The sequence below is a fragment of the Corapipo altera genome, unplaced genomic scaffold, assembly GCF_003945725.1.
Source record: "Corapipo altera isolate COAL_440 unplaced genomic scaffold, ASM394572v1 104, whole genome shotgun sequence".
Lineage (NCBI taxonomy): Eukaryota > Metazoa > Chordata > Aves > Passeriformes > Pipridae > Corapipo > Corapipo altera.
In genome coordinates, this window is record NW_020884920.1 from 3,741,588 (window position 1) to 3,764,464 (window position 22,877).

At 45.0% G+C, this 22,877-nt stretch overlaps 1 protein-coding gene across 5 annotated transcripts in view; it reads left to right on the top strand.

The window, feature by feature from the left end:
* SDK1 (sidekick cell adhesion molecule 1) overlaps positions 1-16,970 on the top strand; it is a 391,574-nt gene extending 374,604 nt beyond the window's left edge. For all 5 annotated transcript variants that reach the window (XM_027656578.1, XM_027656580.1, XM_027656579.1 and 2 more), the window contains 5 exons: positions 4,372-4,536; positions 7,289-7,426; positions 9,332-9,452; positions 9,671-9,800; positions 16,458-16,970. In XM_027656578.1, coding sequence (XP_027512379.1) covers positions 4,372-4,536; positions 7,289-7,426; positions 9,332-9,452; positions 9,671-9,800; positions 16,458-16,730 — 827 coding nt within the window. In that variant the 3' untranslated portion in view covers positions 16,731-16,970. The remainder of the gene's footprint in view (positions 1-4,371; positions 4,537-7,288; positions 7,427-9,331; positions 9,453-9,670; positions 9,801-16,457) is intronic.
* Positions 16,971-22,877: the final 5,907 nt, after the last annotated feature.

Here is a 22,877-nt window from a genome sequence, read left to right on the forward strand (position 1 = left end):
AGAATTTCTTCCTAACATCTATTCCAAACCTGCCCTCTGTCAGTGTGAAGCTATTCTCCCTTGTCCTGTCGCTCCATGCCCTTGTAAAAAGTCCCTCTCCAGCTTCCAAGATGATCAGTTCCATGAAGGCAGCAGACATCATGGAGAAGAACCCATCTACTTGGAGTGGGGATTGTCCATCTCATAAATACTGGGTTTTGCTTCCCACGCCCTGAGGGCAGATCTCACTTCAGTTTTCTCTTCTGGTGTCTTGAGTAGTGTTTTTCTGTTTTCCTCCTTTTCTATTTATTTTTAACCAAATGAGGGAGCGCAGTGTCAAACATGGACACAAACCAGCACAAGTCAGTAAATTCAAAGTGAAGGGTGCAGCTGCATCGCCGGCATCTGCCACGGGGCCTTTTTCGCTTCTGCTGGCGAGCGACATGTCAGGGCTGACAGTTTGTCAGCCTTCACTTCCCATTCTTGTCCTTCCACTAGTTTGCATGATAATCCAGCCCTTTGCCTCTGACAAACACTGCCAGGTTTTAATTGTGTCCTCTGTAGGAGGAACACCACCGGCGTTCAGCCGGGGCCTTAACTCTCCACAGCTTCTCCCCTCATAAACCTCCTAATGTATAATTAGGAGGGAGCTTTATGGCCGGGCTCTCCTCGTAGGCCGGAGGAGAGGGGAAGGCGGGTTTTTAAGACCCAAATAACTGACAGCTCTCCATCTCCCCCGCCGTGGGTTGTTAGTGGCTTGAGTTAGCAGAGCCAGGAGCCCTCGTCACTGACTGACAGTTTTATTTAGCATGGAGACCCTGATTAATGGCCTGTGCAGCCGGGCTGGCCCGCTGGGGCCGTGCATGGCTACGGTCGGCAGCGCCGCTCCGACACGGAATGGTCGGCACCCAGCCAGGAGGGCTGGACCTTCTCTTAGGTCAGAGGTGGTTTCACCTTCCCCTGTCATGCAGATCTTCTCCCCATGCCTGTACCTCAAGAGCAGGTGGGACGAAGGTATCAAGGCCGGGAGGTGAAGATCAGACCGGTCCTCAGCAGGAATAAGGACAGAGCTGGGGCTGGTGGAGCCTCGAGAGAAAGAAGCAGCAAGATAAAATTAATCTTTTTTTCAGGAGCCCTCCCTTTTCATTCACACATTTAGGTTTTTTTAAAGAGGTCGAGTGCCCAGTGACAGGCAATGGGAAATGAAGACAGGGATTGATGTTACCAAAGGAGAAGCAAGGGCAGCCTCTCTTGGGCTGTTGCCTGGGACTGGCTGAGCCCTGCACATCTTCACATGAGTCTGGTGTTGCAAACTTTGCGTTTTTCAGCAGTTTCAATGAGTTAATACCCAGTTGATGTCCCAGCCACAGCATGTGCATCTTTCCTCCCTAAACTGAGTGGAAAATGCTGTGTGTGGTGCACTAATGATTTTCTCCTGAACTTAAAGACCAGTTTTTGCTATCACAGGTGACCTTCTAATGAATTCTCTTTCAGCTGAACTTCTAACATTTAGAGCACACCTAGTTTTGAGGGTTGGGGGGAGAGATGCAGTGAATGCATTCAGTGTGTTCAATATTTAATCTTAAAGTTCACCACTGGAATAAAGTGCTTTTTTACTTCGGATATATCTGACTCTGATGCCCATGTACAAAGAGGGGTCTGAATGTTCCAGATGAAAATAAGATAAATTAATTGAGGCTCTGGAATTAAAAATATTGTTGACCAGGGCTTGAGAAGCCACAGACTATGCTGTGCATAACATTGGCTTGGGGTCAGCAGTGTGGAAGATGTAGGACATCCCTTCTCCCAGGCTGCCACCTTGCAGACTTCTGACCACTGTAGCTGTATCAGCACTTCTCTGGGATCCCAAGGATAACAAGCTGGGTCCCGTTTAAAATCAAAGGGGGATGGGCCAGAGAATACACAGCCACCAGCTGGAGCATCTCTGAGTCCCTGTGAGACAGAAATCCCTCTGAAGAAACATCACCGGGATCCTTTGCTGCCCCACAGGATCACCACCATAGCCAAAGGGACAGAGATGTGGAAATGCAACACTGACTTTTCAAGGGTGGTTTTCCCAACTTACTGTGAGCTTCACAGAGTGGTTAAATGTACACGTCTTGGTCTGTTGGATTTTCTGCACTGTGCACCCTGATAGGTTTAAGAAAATGAGTGAGAAAGTGCATGTCTGAACAGTTGTGTTTGTTGTAATGAGTGCTGAACATTCATTTTTATTGTTGCTTTTCTTCTCCCATTTAAGTGGCTTTCAATGCAAACAAATTGCTTTTCAGACAATTCACAATGGGCTCAAATTCTCTTATTGCTGTTTACAAATGTGTTTATGAAAGCTTAGGCAATTCTAGCAATTACGGCAATATTTTATAGTCGTGAGATGCATCTCCCTAGTATCGGTGGTTGCAACAATCCAACTTTGAAAATGCATCCCTCACTTCACCCTCTTTGGAGAAACTAAATCCCAAGCTCCCTTTTTATTACACTGTAACTTTACATGGTAGAAATAATCTCGGCTTCTATTGCCCTGTAAAAGGGAAGTCAATATTTTATCTCTTGTTTTATAGCCATTGTAATACCCAGCTAATACATAACAATGGTACATTATGATAACTTCATTATACTCTGATCATGCTGGTGAATAATGTATTGGTCTGAATTTTAAGCATGGCAGGAAAATTACCTATTTTTATTGTTCTTTGTTTTTTCTCAAATGCAGCTGGAACAATAACATTTCAGCCTGCTTTTTGCATCCGCTGAGACTGCCAATCCTCATGACCAGAAAAGAAGTAGTTTGGGGGTTGTTAGTCTTTGTGTGTGTCTCTAGACATGCGGCACAGTGCAAATTACTGAGCCAATACTTACTGATGCCAGAGTTAAAACATTCACATGGAAATGCACCTGCAGTGTTAATCAGTCCATCTTTGCTGCTATTCCCTGTTGCACAGGAGTAGGCTAAGGGCCAAATTTTGCTCTGTTACACCAGCACAGTTCTGGCATCGCTGCGGTGATTCCAATTAGTTTACACTCAGGTGAAGGCAAAGCAAATGAGAACAGATTCCTGCCTTACACTGCAGCAGTGGAACAAGTTGCTGAGGATAATGCTGCTGGCTCCTGCTTTATTGTTACCTTGATAACACCTCAAGCTACAGAAGTCCTGCTGCTGCTCGAATCTCGCAGTGCAGAGGACTGTCTTTCAAAGCAGGCAGCTCCTGCGCTGGAGTCGTATCTATGCAGAGGTTATCATCCTATTCCCATAGCTGGGGGACATGCAGAGAAAAACACACATTGCTGGAACAGCTTTGATAACTGAAAGTAAGAGCCCAATGGGATGCTTGTGAGGTCAGGTCTGTAAGAGCTACGCTGGTGTTTGGCCCCACACATAGACAGCGACTCCGTTTCCTCAGCGAAAGTGCTGGGCACGAGTTGTTACTGGAAGGCAGTTTGCTTAGATTAATGTTTGATTCCTGCCCTCAAAATTATTGAGTGACATTTTTAATTATAGTTGGGTTTGTTCTTACTGGTACCAGCATCCATCTTGTTGAGAGTTTGTTCCATTGTAGTCAAGTGAGTAGCAGGTTGCGGGAATGGATCAGGAATGGGAATAGTGCCTGGTCTGGATGTGCATCAGGATCAAAGTCATTAAGGCTGTTGAGAATGGAGATCAACCTAGTGAAACACTCCCATCAGAATGGCATTGTGCTTCTAACAACTTTGAGAGATTTATAATACAAAGAAAAACCTCATTCCTCTTTAAAAATCTACAGCACAGAGTGCAGCTCCAGCAGGCTCACTCTGCGGGCTCTGCCATGAGGAGAACATAACACTATTGATATCTGAACACTGGAGCAAGCAGCACTTCAGTGACACCAGTCCCTCAGGCACCAGTTTACGAAAACTTCCCCAAACTTCCATTAGTGCAAGCCTCACCTCTGTGCTTCCATAGCGAAGCCATTTTTGCAGTGTAAGAAGTAGGCAAAACCTTTGTGATCAGGACTCGCTAATGCAGCAGTTGCTTTGGGTTTACCTGCGCTGTCAAATGCCAGGCATGCTGATGAGTGGCCTTACCTCCTGATCAGGAGGGGCCCAGATGGCTGGGCAGCTGCTCTGGCCAGCTCAGGTCACTGTGGGTGCTGCTGCTGATTTTAGAGGAGACCTCTTCCATCTGGGCTATGATAAGACCCCATAATGAATAAATGCATTTACAGATGGGGCCTTGCAGGGCACTCTGACATTAGTGTGCATCACGGAGCAGCCTTCAGGTGAGTATGTCCACTGCCTGCAGTTCCAACACACAATTGATGACACCCTCTTCCAGCAAGCAGGAGGAAGTGCCAGGTCACACAGCTCATGCCATTTCTCTCCTTGCTGCTTTCCTAGATGAAGGACTCTGGGATATGTTTGTGAAGGACATCCCTCGCAGTGCCACCTCCTACACAGTCGGCCTGGACAAACTCAGACAGGGTGTCACCTATGAATTTCGGGTGGTGGCTGTCAACGAATTTGGCTATGGAGAGCCAAGTGTTCCATCTGTGGCAATATCAGGTAATCATGGATTTTTTTTTTAAAAAGTATCTTTTTCAGTGGAATTTCTTGGGGTTGGGAGAGAAAAGGGGAAAAAAGAAACAACCCAGATCCTCTAGTTGCAACAGATAATCAAGGGCAGCGTGTTTTCACTTGTTTCAGGATAAAAGTGGAGTAATGTGGTGGTGAGTCAAGGTTTGTAATTACAGTATGCTTTACTCTCAAGAGGAAAAACACATGTGTGCCATTTTTAAGATTGACAAAGAAGCTACTCAGAGTGTTCATCTGTAAGATCTCTTGTCCTAAGACTAATTTACACAGTCTAGAATTTGTTTGCTTTCTCTCCATTCCTAGTCTGTAGTGTTGTTTGCTCTGCTTTCTTCTTTTTTTTCCCCAAGATTCTGGGATAAACATTTTCTGTGTAATTTTCTCAAAAACATGAAGGAGTAGTTTCACAAAATTATTCCTGATAATCCTCTGTGCTGGCAGTTCCAGTCCAGTGTGATGCCTCTAGTTGTCCTTCATCAGAACAGCTCATTGGTGATGCTTTTGGGCTCTTCCCACCCTTCCTGCCCTCTTGTGTTTATTCCCAGTAAACAGGGCTATGGCCTAAACATGCTTCCAAAATCCCTGTGAGCAGCCCAGAATTCTGGTTTTCTGAAAGAACTTCAATACCCGGAAAAGCAATTCCCCTCAGCTTGCCAGAGCTGGGCAGCTGGAGTTCAGTGGCCTGTGGTGAGGTGGGAGACCTTGCCCTGGGGATGGCTTTGCTGGGTCTCCTCTCACCCTCCCAGCTATGCTCCAGGTTGCTTTTGAGCAGCGGGTTTCACCCTTGCTGTGTCAGCAAAAACAAGGGGAATAAAAGAACCTGATAAAGCGGCTTTGTGATTCAAAATTCTGGAGAGTCCTGAGAACCTGGCAATGCTCCAGTATCTGGAGTGGCTTTTATCTCTTTGCTGCTCCAGTGAAAAGCATAAACACCATTCAAGAGCTACCCAGAAGGCAGGAGTAGCAAACGCTGCTATTGCCATCGTGGCTGCGTTTGTCCTGACACAATTAACCACTTAGCCCAGGAGAGCTTCCATGGATTTCAGTGTGAGTGCTACCCCAGCTTTTCTTCTTCAGGACAAGGGCATGGACAACCCACTTCAAACACCACGAGTCAGTGTTTTTCCTATCTGTGGTTTTGCAGAGGCTGTAACACAATGTAAAGGATCAGCAATCATGTCAGTCTTTCCTTTCCTGGAAGACATTATTCCCTCTGAAGCTGGGCATGCATCTCCTTGTGATGCTTTCTATAAATAAACTGCTTGTTTGTAAGTTCTCCACTTGAACAGAACTATTTAATTCACCTCCTTTTGATGCTTCAGTGTTCCTCTCAAATTGCTGCATGAAAGTAAGAGGCTTCTGTTGAGATTCACAGTCATAAAAGTATAAAGCATTTTAGGCTGACCACTTCAGCTGGCGCAGGGAGGTATAAATTGCCCTGAATCTGCTCAGCCCAGCATGGCTTGTGTAGTTTGCCTTTAGGATTTTATTGGCCTGGACTGGCCTCCTAGTGAAGAAGAAAAAGGGGCTGCTTTTCCCTGCTGTAGAATACCCAGTGATCTGGAACAAATTTAAGCTCATATTGTCAGGCTAACAACAGTCTTGTATGCAGATCCAGGCTCAGGACAGTCAGGGAAAGAGAGTGCCTGGATTTGGTGCTATGAGGGGTTGACGTTGGTCTCTTGGCATTGCCCATTCCTGCCAGGTGGTGTTCCACCCTCTGGACTACAGGGGAATTATATACAACTGCTGGCTCATGCTCCAGCAGCTGCATTTTTTTCCCAAAGCTGAGGGAGCTCAAGAGAAGACAAAGAGAATGTCACCGCAAGAAAATAACAATACTTTAAACCAAGATTGGCAAGATAACTCCAGAAAGGGGAAGTTAGTATCATTTTGTGTCTTAAATTGAGGTCAAATGGGGTGAAATGACCTGAGATTGCACAAAGTCCAGGCACCTGAATTGATACCCATGTGCTGCACATCAGGCTTGGCTGAGCGGATGGGAGGTGATAAAGAGCAGCAGTGAATGCTGGAAGTTGGAGTTAATGGAGGTACTGAAAGACACTGAACCAAGTGTACTTTTTTCCCTGGTACTGGCTGTATTTTTCAAAGAGCTACTGGGCAGCATTTTGGCAAGGCAAGCCTCTTGAAAATTGGACTAATCATGGGTCATGACAGATGTATTAGTGGTTCCTTTGACCCAGGGAGTACTAAGCATAACATGGTAGTCAAGACATGTAGGTGTGCAGAGCTGTGGGAAGAAACCTGCCTCTCTTCTCTTGGTGATAACTTCTTAGCTAAGGGATCCTGGAGCCCTGCTCCAGGTGTGTGAAAGGTTCTTGCAGAGATGGAACAGGTTGCCCAGAGAAGTTGTGGCTGCCCCATCCCTGGAAATGTTCAAGGCCAGGTTGGATGGGGCTTGGAGCAACCTGGGATAGTGGAAGGTGTCCCTGCCCATGGCAGGGGGATGGAACTGGATGATCTTTATGGTCCCTTCCAGTCTAAAGCATTCTGTGATTCTGTGTTGGAGTTGTGGTATGCTCCAGTTCTCTGCCATCTCAGAAGTGTCAGAAAGGCCCTCAAAAGTGCCCAGTAGACTATGTGACATCCTTTGAACACCTCTCTCTCCTGAGCACCATTATCAATGCATTGTTCACTGTGAGGAGGAAGAGAAAATTTTGAAGGGGCATAAAGAGGAAACGTAATTTGTTTTTTGCTCTTTCAGCACAAACAGAAGCCCCTTTCTACGAGGAGTGGTGGTTTCTGCTAGTGATGGCTCTCTCAAGCCTGATCCTCATCCTCCTGGTGGTGTTTGCATTGGTCCTGCATGGCCAGAGCAAGAAGTACAAGAACTGCAACGGAGGTAAGGCATCATCTCCATGCTGTGCACACACTCTCAAGAGTTGTGAGAATCGGAAATATCTTCCCTTTGAACCCCTGATTTCATCAGCATGGACTGTCTCTATTTTGTTTGGCAGAAAACTCAGATCTTTTTGCTATCTGATTTGGTAGAAATGGCTTTTGCCCATAATCACCACTGGATACTCACCAGCCATGGGCTCAGATAGGACAGCATCTGGAAGTCCCAGGGACTGTAGCAAAAGCCAAGAACTCTGGGTCAAACACATGGCAAAAGACCACAAATAAGGAATCAGCTGAGACTTTGTTTAGCTTTGTCATCATTCCCTAATAGATGGGGAGAAGGATAAAGATTCTGCTTTTCTAGATCTGTGTGTGTGAGGACTGTATCAAAATTCCTGTATATTTAGAGTGCCCTGCATCTCACATCTCACATTCCTTCCCTAAGCCAAGCTGCATTTCCTAGGCTGGGGGCCAAGAAGCCAGGAGGTGTCTTGGTTAGACCTGTTAGACTTTAACACAAAATGAGCATCAAGCTTTGAATTTTCCTTTAGTTATGATTTTTACAGGTCTCCTTTCTTGAAAGGAAACAGGAGCTACCTGCTCTATAACAGGAATGTTAAATAGTCCCCTTTCAAAAAGCCTAGTTCTTGAGCTCTGAAAATTGTTTTTACCTTTTCTTCTCCCTACATGATAAAGTCCTGGAAGGGTTGTTCACATGTGTATTTCTCTGATAGGCTCCTCCACCTGCAGCAAGAATTGCTCTGGTGCCAGGAGGTGCCAGAAAAGGCACATTAATGAGTAGGATCAGGTGGATGGGTCTTTGCACTACCTGTTCTTAGGGATTAATGTAATGAAGTCTTCCAGGCAGTATTTAGTAATTCAGTCCCAAAGTGAAGATCTTCTCTTTCTTTGTAATTCACTTCTAACAAGTGTTAGAAAATCAGATTTCGGTCCCCTGAGATATGAGATGTATGAATACCGTGGCATTTTACTGAGTTAATACTATTACATATTTGTATGCATAGCTCATAGGAAATCTCTCATCTTCTTAGTTTTGCTCTGTGTTTGGGGGACAGACATGAAAAGACGGGTCTGACCTGTACTGTCAGAAATCCGTGTTCACAGAGTTTTAATGCAGCACTGAAATTGGAGCCGAGGGTAAAGCACCTGCCTGCTGCACAGTGGCAGCTTGTACCCAGCCCTTCTCCCTGGGACACGGGCTGAGCTCACACCTTTGGGATTACTGAGAAGGAACATGAGAGGGAACAAGCTCCTGCTGTATTTGATCACAAGAAATAATATACTTTGCTGTATTTTCCTTCTTCTTCCCGTCCCCTGTCCTTGTTCCTGCTTTACACTGTCCACTGATTTCTCACATCTGTGTCTTATCCTCATTACAGCTTTGACATCTTTTTTCACATTTGCTATTCACTTGCCCTTTTCTTGCTTTCTTTCATGCCTTTTCTTTTTCTCTTTTCCTTTTCCCCTTTTTCTGCCTTTTTTAGTTTTACTTTCTCTTGTTTTGTTTCAGTCATCATGAATGGGATTCACAGCACTTGATCTAGGACATCTTCAGTGGCCACCCGAATTAGTCACCTGGTTTCTATTTATAGTCAAAAAGACAAGAATAAGTGCTTTTGGAGCACAGTTTATCTGTGCTATTTTACTTACCTCTGAATGAAATGCATCCATCCATTCATAAATCCTATTTATTCCCCTCTTTTGGCTCCCTCTGCCCCTTCACACTCCTGAAACACTCCTTTACTTCACTCTGTTCTTAGTTGCCAGTGAGAAAGGTGAAGAGAATTTCAAATAATTAAAACAGAAAGGGCAAGTTAGCTTCTGCAGTTCTATTTTGGGGGAAAATGCCTTTGTTTCAGCTGAATCTTTCATTGCCTGGCTCTAGGTAAAACCATCTCCAATGTAGAAGAGTCAGTCACCCTGGATAATGGAGGCTTCACTGCTCTGGAGCTCAACAGCAGACACCTGAACATCAAGAGCACCTTCTCAAAGAAAAATGGAACCAGGTAAGAAGCTGGGAATGCCATGCTTTTGGAAATGGCTTTTTATGTAGCTTCAAGCAACTGTTAAATAGGCAAAGGGGAGAGACTGTTGTCTGGAGAATCTAAGGAGGACTAATGCCCAAGTCTCTGTCTCAGGCTGTGATTCTGGCTTCTAAGCATGATTTAATTGTGTCATTCCGAGAAATGACAGCATCCCATACACTCAGTGTTGCATTTCCTAGGTCTCCTCCTCGCCCAAGCCCAGGGGGGCTGCACTACTCTGATGAGGACATCTGCAACAAGTACAATGGAGCTGTGCTGACCGAGGGCTTGGGCCTCAACGAGAAGCCCTTGGAAGTGTCGGAGTCAGAGGTGAGGATTCCCCTTTGCCTCGCCAAGTACTGCCCAGTCACTGCAGATAACCCTGCTGAATCCTGGCAAGTCTTTGAAGTCCCAGTCTTATACCTGCACCATACTGTGTGGTCACTGTTTGCCTGTCTTAGGGCCTTTAAAATGTCCACCGGGCTCTTTTCATCACAAAAAAATTAAAATTAAAATGTCTAAGGAAAGAATAACAAGCAGGACCCAGCCAGGGCAGATGCCAAACCTAGCCTTAGCAGATATTCAGTTTTCCAGGGTCAGGTAGAAAGATAAGTGCAGTCAGTCAGACTGTGTATGCTGACCTCTCTGGAAGGGACTGAACATCCTCTTCTGCCTGTGGGCTGCAAACTTGGAGCACTTTTGGGAAAACGCATAGACACTGCAAAATAACCAGCTACTGTCTGGATGAGGTTAAAGGTGAGATGAGTTTTGGATTGTTGGACTGAAGTAGGAGCTGTGGTTTGAAGTTCACAGTGCCTGTTTTATAGACAGCTACAGCAAACCCCGTGATTCAGAAGAGCGGTCTGAGTGGTGATAACCACTGCATCAGTGACAGGGGGAATCAGTGGGGAATGAGTAACTTGCCAGGGAGCACATGGCCCCATGGCTGTGAGAGCCCAGCATTCAGCTTTCTGGACACCTCAGCCTTATGCTCAGGTTGCCTTTAGACTCTGTTCTCCAAGGAAGGTGGGTGTGTGCCAGCATTATCCATCTGGCTGTGCTCCCTCTTGTGTCCCATATTCTCTGGAAGAAGGAACAAAATGCTTCTTGTCTGTGAAAGTCCAACAGTGGCCAGGGGTGAACAGACAGACTTCAAAGGATATCCAGAAAGGTAAATCTGTCTCTAAAATCACACGTTGTCAGCTGAGATCCTGACGAATCTGAACTGACAGCGCAAGAAGCGAGCAGTGGGCCAAACCGCTCCAAACGTGACCCTTCTAGCAAGAATAAATCAAGAGCAGCAAGTAGTGAAAGAAGATGACAGTTTTCATCTGTAGTTTTTCTGCACCTGCAGCTACAGCTGCTTTTCCTGGCTACCTAGCTCTCACCTCCTGCTAATTACCACAGACAGCCTGCTGCTTTGTGCTGCCCTGTGGCCGACCCGTCATGAAGGCAGCTCTCCTTGGTGGAGCTCAAGCTGCTGTCTCTGCACTGCACAAGCATTACCCTCCAGATTAAACCCATAGAGCTTTGGTCATGTCACTGTAACAGCCCAGCATTAAACCTGTCATTAAAACAGTTTGCTGAGCATGGTCGTGAATTTAGCACCGGCACCTTTTGACATTAATTTCAATGTCCCATGTGGTATTTCCTGGTAATGTGCAAAAGTCTCCTTGCAGGGTGTCATTATGCCTCCTATGTGCACTGTTTGTACAGCAGAGAAGGAAGTGATTTGGGTGGTTTTCTTCTCAGGCTATTATTAATATTGTTTATTTACTGTGAGTTGCTGTTGAGCCTGAAGGTCTCAGTTGAGACTCTGGTGGTTTTTTGAATCTGGGTGTGCATGTGAGTATGTGCACAAAATATGCCTCCTGTTTTTCCTTGGGGCTTAGATATGCAGCCTGTCTGTATAATGTCTTTGATGCTGGTTTTTTTGTGGTGGGGAGTGCTTTTAGTCATGAAATGTTAATATGCTCCCAGTAGAGGTAGCAATAGGAGATGCTGCCTTTTGATCAGCCTGAAAATGCTGTTTATATTGGTGGGTACACACAGGAGGTGAGGGTGGGTTGGGGCAGAGGTGGGTATAGATGATTGACCACACTCTTTTCAAGTGTTCCTGTACCTATTAGCTCTTCCTGTTTGTCTTTTATTTTCTTTTTGTTTCTGTTCTCAAAGGAGATCGTAACAGACAAGTTCTGGTTTCCAGTAGTTCCAGAATTTCCATCTCTCCTAGCAGGCAGAAATGTTTGCCTTTATATGAAGAGTTAAAGATATCTTTTTATGCAAGAGCTCAACCTAGTTTTGGTCCTCTGCAACAAGGGGTGCTGATGGTGTTTTCCTCTAAAACATCTGTGCATGGTTCTCAAATTCCACTTAATATGATGCACATAAGGGCAGGCAGGGCCAAAAACTGTGCTTTTGCTTTCAATCCACATGTCATCGTGTTACTGCTTAGTCTTATGCCTCTTGCCTGAGGTGTCAAGAATTTTTGTGGAAAAGAAAGAAGTTCACTGGCTTCAAGTCACATGGGGTTTAGTGAACATGAAGAAGTCTGTGAGAAACTCTTAGTCTGACTGACTGCACTTAAAACACAGCTGCCTGGGAGTGTTCCTCCGAGCTCCCTTCTGAAGAGGAGAGCCAGAGAGAAACATTGAGGAAATCAAGTAGGACTCTTAATATTCATAAATCAAGTGGTTAACTTACTCCATGTCATGAAAGCCAAGCACCAGTACTGTTAATGAGGTTAAAGAAGTTTAATTGGCAGGTATGGAGGAAGAGACTGCTATGAGTGTAATTTCTAAGTGATTAACAATAATAGGCTTTTAGTTAATGAGTCAAGTGGACAAGGCCCTGGACAGATAATCTGAAGAAATTTGGTGTTCACCATGTACAGAAATTTGATGATATATCTGTGATGTCATCCAGCCATGGAAGAGTAGTTTTGCAGAAGGAGAGGGGAAGGTGGTGCATGTTTGTGTGTTCTCATGTGTCTTTGTGGTCTCCCAAAAACTGTTTCCAGGAGAAAATATTCTCACAGGTCACACAGGTTATCAGTCAGGGCAGAATGCTGGCAGTGCTCTGGTGTTCCCACTGCTCTCTGCAGTCTAAATGGCTTTTGCTTTCTCAGCTCTGTAGGAAGATGTTATAAATTTCCACTTAACACTTCACAGGGATTATGGTTTAACTTGTTTCCAGTAAAGTTCTCAGGCAATTTTGACAAGTTGAGCACCATGTAGAAACCAGCTGCAGGGGACACATTAAATAAGCAGGGGCTCCTGTGTCCAGAGAAATCTCTTTGCATATTAGGTTACCTTGTCTCTTTTACAGCATATTCATTTCAGGTCAACCAAAAGAAACTGCTGCCATCTACATTTTTAGAAGTAATCTGATAAGATTGTTTCTTTTGCAGTCACTTTAAAAAAGTATATTTTGAACTAAGGCAGCCAACTCTGGTCGCTGACTTGCCTCTGAACACCACTTGTGCATTTTGTGCTATCAATAATATACCTGAATAGCCTCTCATTTTCTGTATTTGTTGTTTCATAGCCATCCTTGTACCTTTGGTTGACAGTCTGTAATGTCATCGAACACCCAATCACGCTCCAGCCCATGGAGGTTTCCAAGGTAACACAGCCACAGTCACATGGAAAGGAGGAAACAAAACAAAGCAAAAAGCCCTGCAGCATTTCTATTTACTCAACAGTTTAAAAACCACTAAAAAGTAATCCTCTAGCATAAGCTGACTGTATTGTCATGCTAAACAGGTTTATCTTGCTTCTCCTTGATTTTCATCGGGGCTGTGGAACGTCAATTCCTTGCTGATAAGGGTAGTTATTGGAGTATTGCTTGGAGCAGACCTTAGAAAATACTTTAGAAACATGGAGAGAATAGACAGTTCCTGCCTATTCTGAAGGAAACACAGAGAAAACATGTTGTATCAACACTAACAAGGCAGGTTATCCTTTCCAGCATCAGTGCTAATGATGGTGAAAAGGCTGAAATTAGTACAGCTATATATGTTTTATGAGACTTGCTTCTGAAAGGCACTGGCCTTATTTACACCAAATTAGTGTTTCCTTTCAGTTGGTATAATGGACTAATTAGTGGACAAATTATCAGCAGGTGGTATTGTTTTTAAATTCCTTCTTTCAGTTCATGGCACGTCCAGGTGTCACCGTATTTCAAAAGGCAGCAGCCCATCTAAAAGTGTTCCAAGTATTTCTTGTCTTTATTATGTTGACTTCTGGCAGTCTTGAAAGAATTTGGCTTAGGTACAGAAATTATATTAGTTTTGTGGGTGAGTGTTTTTCTGCAAGCAATGGACAGAAATCAAGTGTCTGCATCAGTATTATTATACCTATAAAGTCATGTGTCATTCTTCTGGATACAGCTTCTTTTCTGCGTTTCTCCTTAGAGCTTCCAGCCTTTTAGTTGGCTTTATGTTCCTGTGTGTCTCTGGGGACATCAGGAAGATCAATAAGGAGTCACTAGAAGTTTGTGGGGTTTTTTCTCCTTATGCTTATTCCAGCTCTACTGAGCTGTGATCCATCTGTTCAGCAGGGGATTGTTTCCCTGAGGAGTGGATGAAAGCGTCTGAGTCAGTGATGGTGGATTGGGAAGGAGTCAGAGGACATGGCAAGGGCAGTGGCAGCCTTGTGCCTTTGATGGAGAGAGCACATCCACGATAGCCAAAGGGGTTCACATCTTTAGGTGCTTCTGGTGAGTGACCCATAACCACTTGTCTCTGCTCAGGATGCAGAGACTTTTCTTCTGGACGCCCACATCATCCCCAGCTTCCCAGGCATTTACCTAAAAATTAGACTGTGGAGACAGAACATAATGTTTGGAGATGTAGGTTGATGCAAAGTGCAGCAACTTGTTTCCTGCTGAGTACAGAGGGAACCAGGGTTTGGGGATCTTTTGGTGAAGTTGGTTGTGTCTGCAGCTGAGGACCAGCCTGCCTGAGCTCCTGCTACCATTCCCTGCCATGCTGCCACATCTGTGGTCATCAGCAGCACTCCTGTTGGAGCCCCTTACAAAGACAGGGCAGTGCTGGCAGCATGTTCCCACCAGCAGTGCCAACACTCTGGAGCTGCTCTCTGCACCCACTGGCTGTGAAGTGGTCCAAATCTGGGGATATTCCAGGAATGCTGCAAAACTCACCTGTTCAGGAAGGTCTTTGGAGGGAGTTGGGTGTTGGCTTCCCAAAGCTGGCAGCTGGTGCAAAGGAGTGTTCTTCTAGGAGAGAGACTTGCTGAGTTCCTTCTGGAATAATTATTAAATGCTGGTAGGGCTTTGTTGTATTAGTAATTACATGTCAAAGCACCTGAAGCTTGTCATTCTTAAAAATCAAACCATCCATGATTCCTAAAGAGCTGGAGCCTGGGTAATAGTGGAAGGGAAGTTTTGCAAAGCTGTAAAGAGCTGCTTTGCTCAGACTTTTGGAAATCTCTGGGAAAAATTTCTCAGCTCTGTCCATCACCCTCTGTGCTGGGAAATGGCCACAAAATAGTACTGAAGCAGCTATCTAAGCAAAGAAGTGGGATGATGGATGCTGTGCCCTTTTCAAACGATGGTTCGTAAGGCATTTGAGGATTGTTCTTCAGAGACCATTAAAAAGGAGCTTTAGAGGAGGAGAGACAAGTTGTGTGGCAGGAGGATCAAGAAGGATGTGTGTGTGCTGCGTGGTGTCATAGATCAGAACGATACCAACCTTTTGAAACTAATTGCAGCAACTAACAGTTACAAGCTGCACTTACCTGTCTCCCTTGTATGTCTTAGGCAGCTGCTACTCTGATATTTAATTACCTTTAGAATTGGATGTGTAGATTGTTGGGGGCAAAAAAAAGGAATAAATGCTTTTGCATGCTCGAACTGGCGATTTTGAGTGAAGGCATGAGATATGGAAATGACTGGATAGATGTTAGCATGCTGTATGGGATGTGGCTGTTATTGGTGGGAACGTTAGTGGGAACAGAAGGAAAATGTGCCCTTGGATACCATGGCCAAGGCTTTGCCGTGGTCTCTGTGCTCAGCAGAGATGTACAAGCCCTCTGTGATTCCTCCAGCTGCATCACAGCAGCAGCACTTCAGAGGAGGGGCAGATGCACAAAGCTTATCTGGTTACATCTCAATAGAACTCCTGCTCGATATTGATATGAGCTTTGAAGCTCTCCAGCCACCGTGCATAAATGTTTCAGGGGTAAGATGCACTCTGAACACAGAGCTGCATCTGACTCATCCCAAGAAAGCAGCCCCTCCTGCCTGGCAGCTCTTCTTTTCCAGATTTTGTATTCTCTTTCTTCTGTCGCCGCTGGTTGTGCACCTTGTACCATCAATAATCAGCTGGAATATGCAGATGGAGTTGTTTGCCTGTAAAAAAAAAAAAATCTGATTTTTGCTTAACTCCCTTTCAGTTATATAACTAATTTTCAGTACTTAACAGGGTAAGCCACACCCAGAGTACTGTGCAGGTGGCCTGGTCTGGCTACCACAAGCAACAGCCCATCTGGCCAGCCTAAGTGGGTTTATGTGGGAGACATTCTTGCTGTCCTTGCATCAGAAGAGAGATGCTCAATTCTAATTGCAACATTTTTGATTATTGCTCGAAGTAGTGATAGTGAGCAAAAGCTCTTGGTTTCCCTGTGGCATCTGTACACTTTCCTGCATCTTGTATCCAAATAGGAACTCCTGGCTCCTGCTGCACCATCTTGCAGTGAATTAGAAGGGATTTCTCTGCATTGCTTGTCACCAGCGTTCATCAGGGGTGATATCTAGGAGCAAAGTCTGGCTAAACCAGAGCACAGTGCTTTTCTGCAGCCCAGCTTGTATTACACCTGAACTTCAAACCATCCTCCCTTAACATTTCACCTTTTGTCAGCTGCTGATATTAAACTTGCCTCTAATTTCTTTGAGAGTGGAACAGGACAAATAAACCATAGATGCTAATGACCGATTATTTATTTATATTTTTTCCTGATGCTCCAGGTCACGGACTCAGACTATGAGGACGAGTTGCCAAAGCACTCCTTTGTGAACCACTACATGAGCGACCCCACCTACTACAACTCGTGGAAGCGGCAGCAGAAAGGGGTGAAGCACCCGGCGTCCTACAGATACGAGGAGTGCACCGCCAGCGAGACAGAACCCTATTTCCAGACTGTCATCACGACACAGAGCTCAGGAGGGGTGTACACCCCCACGGGACAGCCCGCGCCCGGCTCCCGGACTCCAGTGACAGGGTTCTCCTCCTTCGTCTGAGCCGGGGCTGGGGGACACGGCCGAGCCACGGGTGACACCCGGGGGGACCCGTCGCAGGGACTGTGCGCGTGACCGGGGCGGTGAACTGGGGGTGACTCCTCTATCAGGGTAGAAACGGATGGGAACACACATGAGGCTGGGTTGGTGTTTCTTTTTTTTTCCTGAAGACAATCAACTCTAAAAAAAAAAAGAAAAAAAAACACGGAGCTGAACGAGCTGAACGTTTGTTTTAAAAAAAAAGAAAAAGAAAAAGACAGAAAGGAATTCTGAAAAGCGATGATTTTAACCACTTGTGAATAGTAGGGGTTTTTTAACCGCTTTTTGTAACACTGCTTCAGGAAGCAGCTCCCATGCCCTTCTCTTCCCTCTTTCTTTCTCTCCCCTCCTTCTGTCCCACCGTTCCCAAACAAGCAGGTGAATTCCCTAGATGCAATGAGTGACTTTGTGATGTGATTTGAAGAGAAAACATAAAACCTTCCAGGCTCCTTTTTCTTCCTTTTTCTCTACTCTTTTTTTTTCTTTGTTTTTTTTTCCTCTTTAAATTTTTCCCTTTCATCAAGGTCAAGTAGAAAAACATAGAAAAGGGACAAATTTTTAGGTGAAAAGCAGACACCTCCTCTCTCCTCTTCTCCTTGCTGCTCCCCACATTAGGAGCACTGGCTGATCAACGTAGGCTCAGATGTGTCACTCTGTCTGCTCTAGCTCACTACTGGTGTGTTTATACTGAATTACTGACCTGCTTTTCTTTCTTCTTCAAATGGGACCTGCTGCATTGTTTAAATATTCCAACTCCAGGGCCTTTGGAAGAGAAGATGGCTCAAAAGAGCACTGTAGGCAGCGGTGGGTGAAGCAAATGGGAAGAATTCAGATGCAAGGTCAGTTTATTTTTGGCGTGGCTCTAATCCTCCCCTGTGGTCTGCGTGTACCATTTGAATCAGTCATTTTTTAAAAGTCAAAGGACACAACCCAGCAAGCCAGAGGAATCTTTCAATTAAAATTGCAGTGACAAGCTAGAGAGTCTACTAATTGATGAGGGATTTGATCAACAAAGTTATCCTGCTCTGCCAACAGAAGTTGAGCATCCTTTCTCACCCAGACACTGCAGTCCTGTTTACTGGTCTGTAAAAAAGTACACAGTGGCAGGGTTTGTTTGATTTTATTTCTTTTAGTACAAAGACACATCACACAGACTAGGAGAGTTTTGGTGTCCACAGGTGCCTTTTATTGATTCTTCAGCTTCGTATCTGGGAAAAGCAACAACATGTCTCCAAATAAAGCTAACCAGGTTTTTCAGGCATTAGGGTCATGAATTACCTTGTGCATGTTTACAGCCTGTTTGTGCACTTGAAACTGTGGCCCTTGGAAAGAAGAGAGGGGAGTTTTAGTTTATCTTCGATCCTTTTGTACAGCTCACTTTTTGTTTTTTCTTTTCTATCCTTTTCCCGAGTCTTTCATGTTTTAGCAGCAAGTTATTCGCTCACAAGGAAGTTGTCAGAATCCAAGTCCAGCCCTTGGACCTGAACAGTCCTGGTTCACCAGACGTTTTATCGCAAGGGTTTCAAAGGTGAATTTGGAAGGAGGCGAGTCCTTGCCACTCCAGCATCTGGCATTTCCTTCCAGGTGGATCAGCCAGAAAAATTGGTGCTTGCTAAAGTCCCATCAGGGCACATGTGGGCACTGTTACTGTTGAAAATTGCCCCTGTCCTCTCTAGGGATGTTGTTTTATCTCATCTGGGGATGTAGGACATCTGTGGCATGGGGTGGTGGTGTCTTCAAGGGAGGTTGTTGAAACCAACCTGCCCATGAGGCCTGGTTGGAGTATCCTGGTGGCACCTCACCAGAACAGTTGAGGTTCAAGGGCAAGCTCAGCCTCACTGTCACCTTTCAGTGCCTCTTGGACAGGGCAAAGGATCTCAGAACTGCTTTTACTCTTTGGCACTGCCTCTGAGCACTGCTGCTCTTGGTGCATGCAGATTCTGGATAGCTTTGGCACTGGATTGCTGTTCCTCTCCAAAGGCTCCAGAAAGAAACAGTCCAAAACCAAAAACTCCAGTGGGTGTGTTTAAGGGCTTTTGAGTTTGGGATAATGATCCACGGCTCATTAGATGGCAAGGGATGCACAAAGACACGGGCTCGAGCCAAAACCCTGTGAGTCATCCCCCTCTCTGCACCTGGGTAGGATGTGTGTGGGATGGAGAAGGGGCTCCAAAGAGGATGACTTGGAGTTTGCTGTGAAGAGGAATGCAAAGCAAACAAAAAACCCACTGCCTTCTGTGCACTTTGACTGTTCTCTTAAGCCATATGGACTTTGCTTTAATTACTGAACTGCCAAAATTTGTTTGCAGTCTGAGTTTTTTGTTTCTTAGACAAAATTATCTACGTGGCTTTCTGTTTCATTTTCTTTTTCCTTTGTTATTTTGTGCATCAGATTACATATTTTAAATGCCTTGGTTTTATACATTTGACATAGCAGTGCAATTGCTCTTGGAGTTTTAATGGCGCTTATCCAACAGGTATGAGAGGTAGTGCTGCAGGAGGAGCCTTTCAAGGACCACTAAGTACTTAGGGATACAGATTAGTAGGAAGCAGATCAAACACTGAAGAGTTTGCTGCAAAGGAAAGCATAGTGTGAGTAGCTCCATATCTCCTGAATATTGCCAGATCAGAACTGGTGTAAGGTGCAGTTACTCCCTGGGGCTGATCTGATACCACATTGAGCAAAAACAAAGCAAGAAAACCACGGGGAGTAAAGGAAATGGACTCTGTGGCCACTGCTCTGCTGAAGGACAACACGGGGAGCAGCATTATCTATACAAAGCAAGGAGAAGAGACTGTTCCTTTTTCTTCAGAACCAGCTGCAAGTAAAAAGCCTGAGCTTGCTGAGGACGTGCTGAGTTGGCTGTATGGCTCTTTTCTTCTGACTGCTGCCGAAATAACAGGTTACATGTGATTCCTTTAGGACCTGTTGATCCAAAGGACAGTGTTTCTGTTCCGTTCTCGTCCACACTGTTGTCGCTCTCGGTTATGTTTTGTTTAGGAGTTGGCTGTTCTGACATGGGAGTTTATTTTCAGTAGGCAGTTGCAGAGTGTGGAGGTGCAGTGCCCTGCTCAGCCCTGAGCTGAGCACAGGACAAGTGTTCTGCTGCCCAGGATCCTGGGTAGCTACATGGATGATGCCTATGTCTCCTTGCTGATGTGCTGTACTTGTAAAATATGGTTAATGGGTAGGTTTTATTTACTTCAGATATCAGGTAAATTGTTTTATCTGGAAGGACACACTCCATCAGTTAGCAAGAAAGCTCTATTTCACAGCTGCAATCTTTGGGAATTGCAGCCTTGAAATACGACTTTTAAACATTAGTTGTCATGTTCCAGTAACTTCACCCATCAAATCCACTTCCATTTCCATCTTCCTGTTTGGAACAGTCTTGAAAAATGAAGGCTTATATTTAAAACGCATTCTTAGGATGGTTTATTTTTATTTATTTATTTACCTTCCCCTTTCTCAGGTCTCTTGATGGCTGTTACTAAAAAGTAAAAACAGCATCATGAAATGGCCAAGGGAGACATTTCAGCAAACACTTTAACAGCAGCTTGTTTTTCATGCAATAGCCATAGCAATATCCAGTTTCCTGCAGGAAAAAAGTGCCCAAGTCTTCACCCTCTCCCAGGGCTGAGATGACACCAACCACCGCTGTCAGCAGTGCTCCCAGCACCTTGTCCCTGTCACAAATCACGTGCAAAAGTGCACCACGTGGAGGAGCTGTACTGTTCCAGCCCACTCCAAGTGGAGCATTTTATCCCTCAGTACTCCATATCAGACCTGGTGTGTTCCCACCACAGCCCACACCCTTGGGTGGAGTGTTTTCTATTCCCACCTTTTCATGCTCTCATGCTGGTGCAGGGCCAGCGCTGTGGGTGCAAGTGGCAGCGGTGACAAGGGACAGGAGAGGGCAGTCTCTTGCTTTCATCTCTGACAGTCTCTTTTTCCCTACCCTGGGAGTCAGAAATGCCTTCGTGGGGAGGGCAGGGAGAGGTGAGAGTACAGAGCAAAGGGTTTCATCAGCGTTTACTTAAGGAATCACACTGTGGCCAGCAATCCCACTTTTACTAGAAGTTGGCATTACTGGAGAGAAGAAAGAAAAACATACCCAAAAAAAAACCCAAACCAGAACAAAACTATTACCCAAAAGGATTTTTTCCTCTTCATTTTGAGTGTTAAAACCAGTGATGTTTTGCAGATGGGCCAAGATCTCATTTTTCCTACTTAAACCCAGGTCTCTGCCAGAAACTGCTGTAGGAATTGTTTAGACTAAATATCCAAGCCTATCTTGACATGGAGATACATTTATTATCTTTGTCATTGCTTCCCTCAAGAAATCCATTGGGTCGTCCAAAGATTATTCAATCTGCTTTCCAAAAAGGGAGGAGAGAGATACGTTTATACATACAGAGCACCGATGTCTTTTCCCACTCACTGCTTTCAGATAAGCAGGCAACTTGTTTGAGAAAAATCCTTTTAAAAAAGGAATTTGTCGGGAAACTTTAAAAAAAAAAAAAAAAAAAAAAAACACCAGAAGGAAAGATAACCTTTGGCAGAGTCATTAGAAATCCTGAAGTCTAGAAACCTGAGACATGTAAGACTGCCCATGATGCCAAGACCTCCTTTCTTTACTGATCTCCTGTATCAGTAGCAGCCAGAAGGGCACACACACAGTGAGGGGTGGTATTTGGAGAAGAAAAGCATCACAGAACATCTGGTACATGGGCAGGTTATACTGCAAGCAGCTTCCCTCAGCCTGGAGTTCCTGCTAGTTCAGTCACATTCCCTAGGTTTTTTTAATAGGTTTTTGCCAGCTCGTGTGGAATCCACACATCATCATGGCATTACTAGAGGTGGGGAGGGTGTGTTGGTGTGGCATATAGACAAAGCCCCACGTGAGATGATGTGGTTTGTTTGTACAGTACCCATTGAAACCTTCTTATAGAAACTACCCCTGGATTTAGGAGCACTGAACATGTTGGGTCTGAAATGGCTCCACCTGACAAGTCATAGAATCCTAGAATGGTTTGGGTTGGAGGGGGCCTTAAAGATCATCTCTGCAAGGGGCAGAGACAACTTCCACTAGACCAGGTTGCTTCCAAGCCCTGTCCAACCTAGCCTTGAACACTTCCAGTCCCTTGGGTTCTTTGTATTTCTGTACTCCTTTTCTCCTCCCCCAGGCCCCCCAGACAAACAAAGCTGGCTTGCACTTTGTGAAGGTGTAAAGTTTGCTGTGCCCTGGTAGTAGAGAGCCACAGCAGATAAGCACAGACAGAACAGTGGGACAGGTGAGATATGTTTGAACAAGGAGTGAAATACCATTAGCACTTGAGATTCAGGCTCTGACTCAGACTTTTATCTTCTCCAAGCTGCCACCTGCCCACTTTAAATGGCCTTGGGGCCTCAAGGCTTGGCAGGAAATTCATTATTCCGATGCTGTTTGATCACTGTGCACTTTCTTGGGGCTTGAATCACTGGATATAGAGACAGGAATGGGGTTGCAGAGCTTTATGTCAAAGTGTTTTCCCATTTATGTCCAAATCTCTAGATCTGGGCATTTCTGCTACCATGGAATGGTGGCGTTCTGCAGTTGAGGCACCTGGAAAGTGCCACCAGCGCTCCCCCTTCGATGCCATTACACCCCTGGGCAGTGCTGGGACCTGTCACAGTGCAGTGGGAGCTCTCAGGTAGCAGAGAGGTGCAAGAGCCCCATATTATGGTTTGTAGCTGGTCACTTTGCCACTCTTGGGATGGAGTCCGTCCTTTGGTTTGGGATCTGCTGTCAGTTTAGGGGTAGGACCACCTTACACAGCTGTGTTTGAGTTACCCTCAGTGTACTGTGGTTATCGGATCATTGCTTTTAATTCAGTGTCTCCTTGGAGATTCACCCTGGATTTTTGTTCCACACCTCTTGTTAGCCTCACCTTCACCACTCCACTATTTTATATGAGAAAGTTACTTCTTCTTTTGCAAACTTGCTTCTGATTAAAAGAAACCCTTTTTGAAACTGCTGTGTCCTTGGTACATTTATTTTGTGGAAGGGAAAAAAGTACTTTTCCAGGTTCTTCTGTTATTGAAGAAGTTTCTGGGTGCCTTGCCAGTGT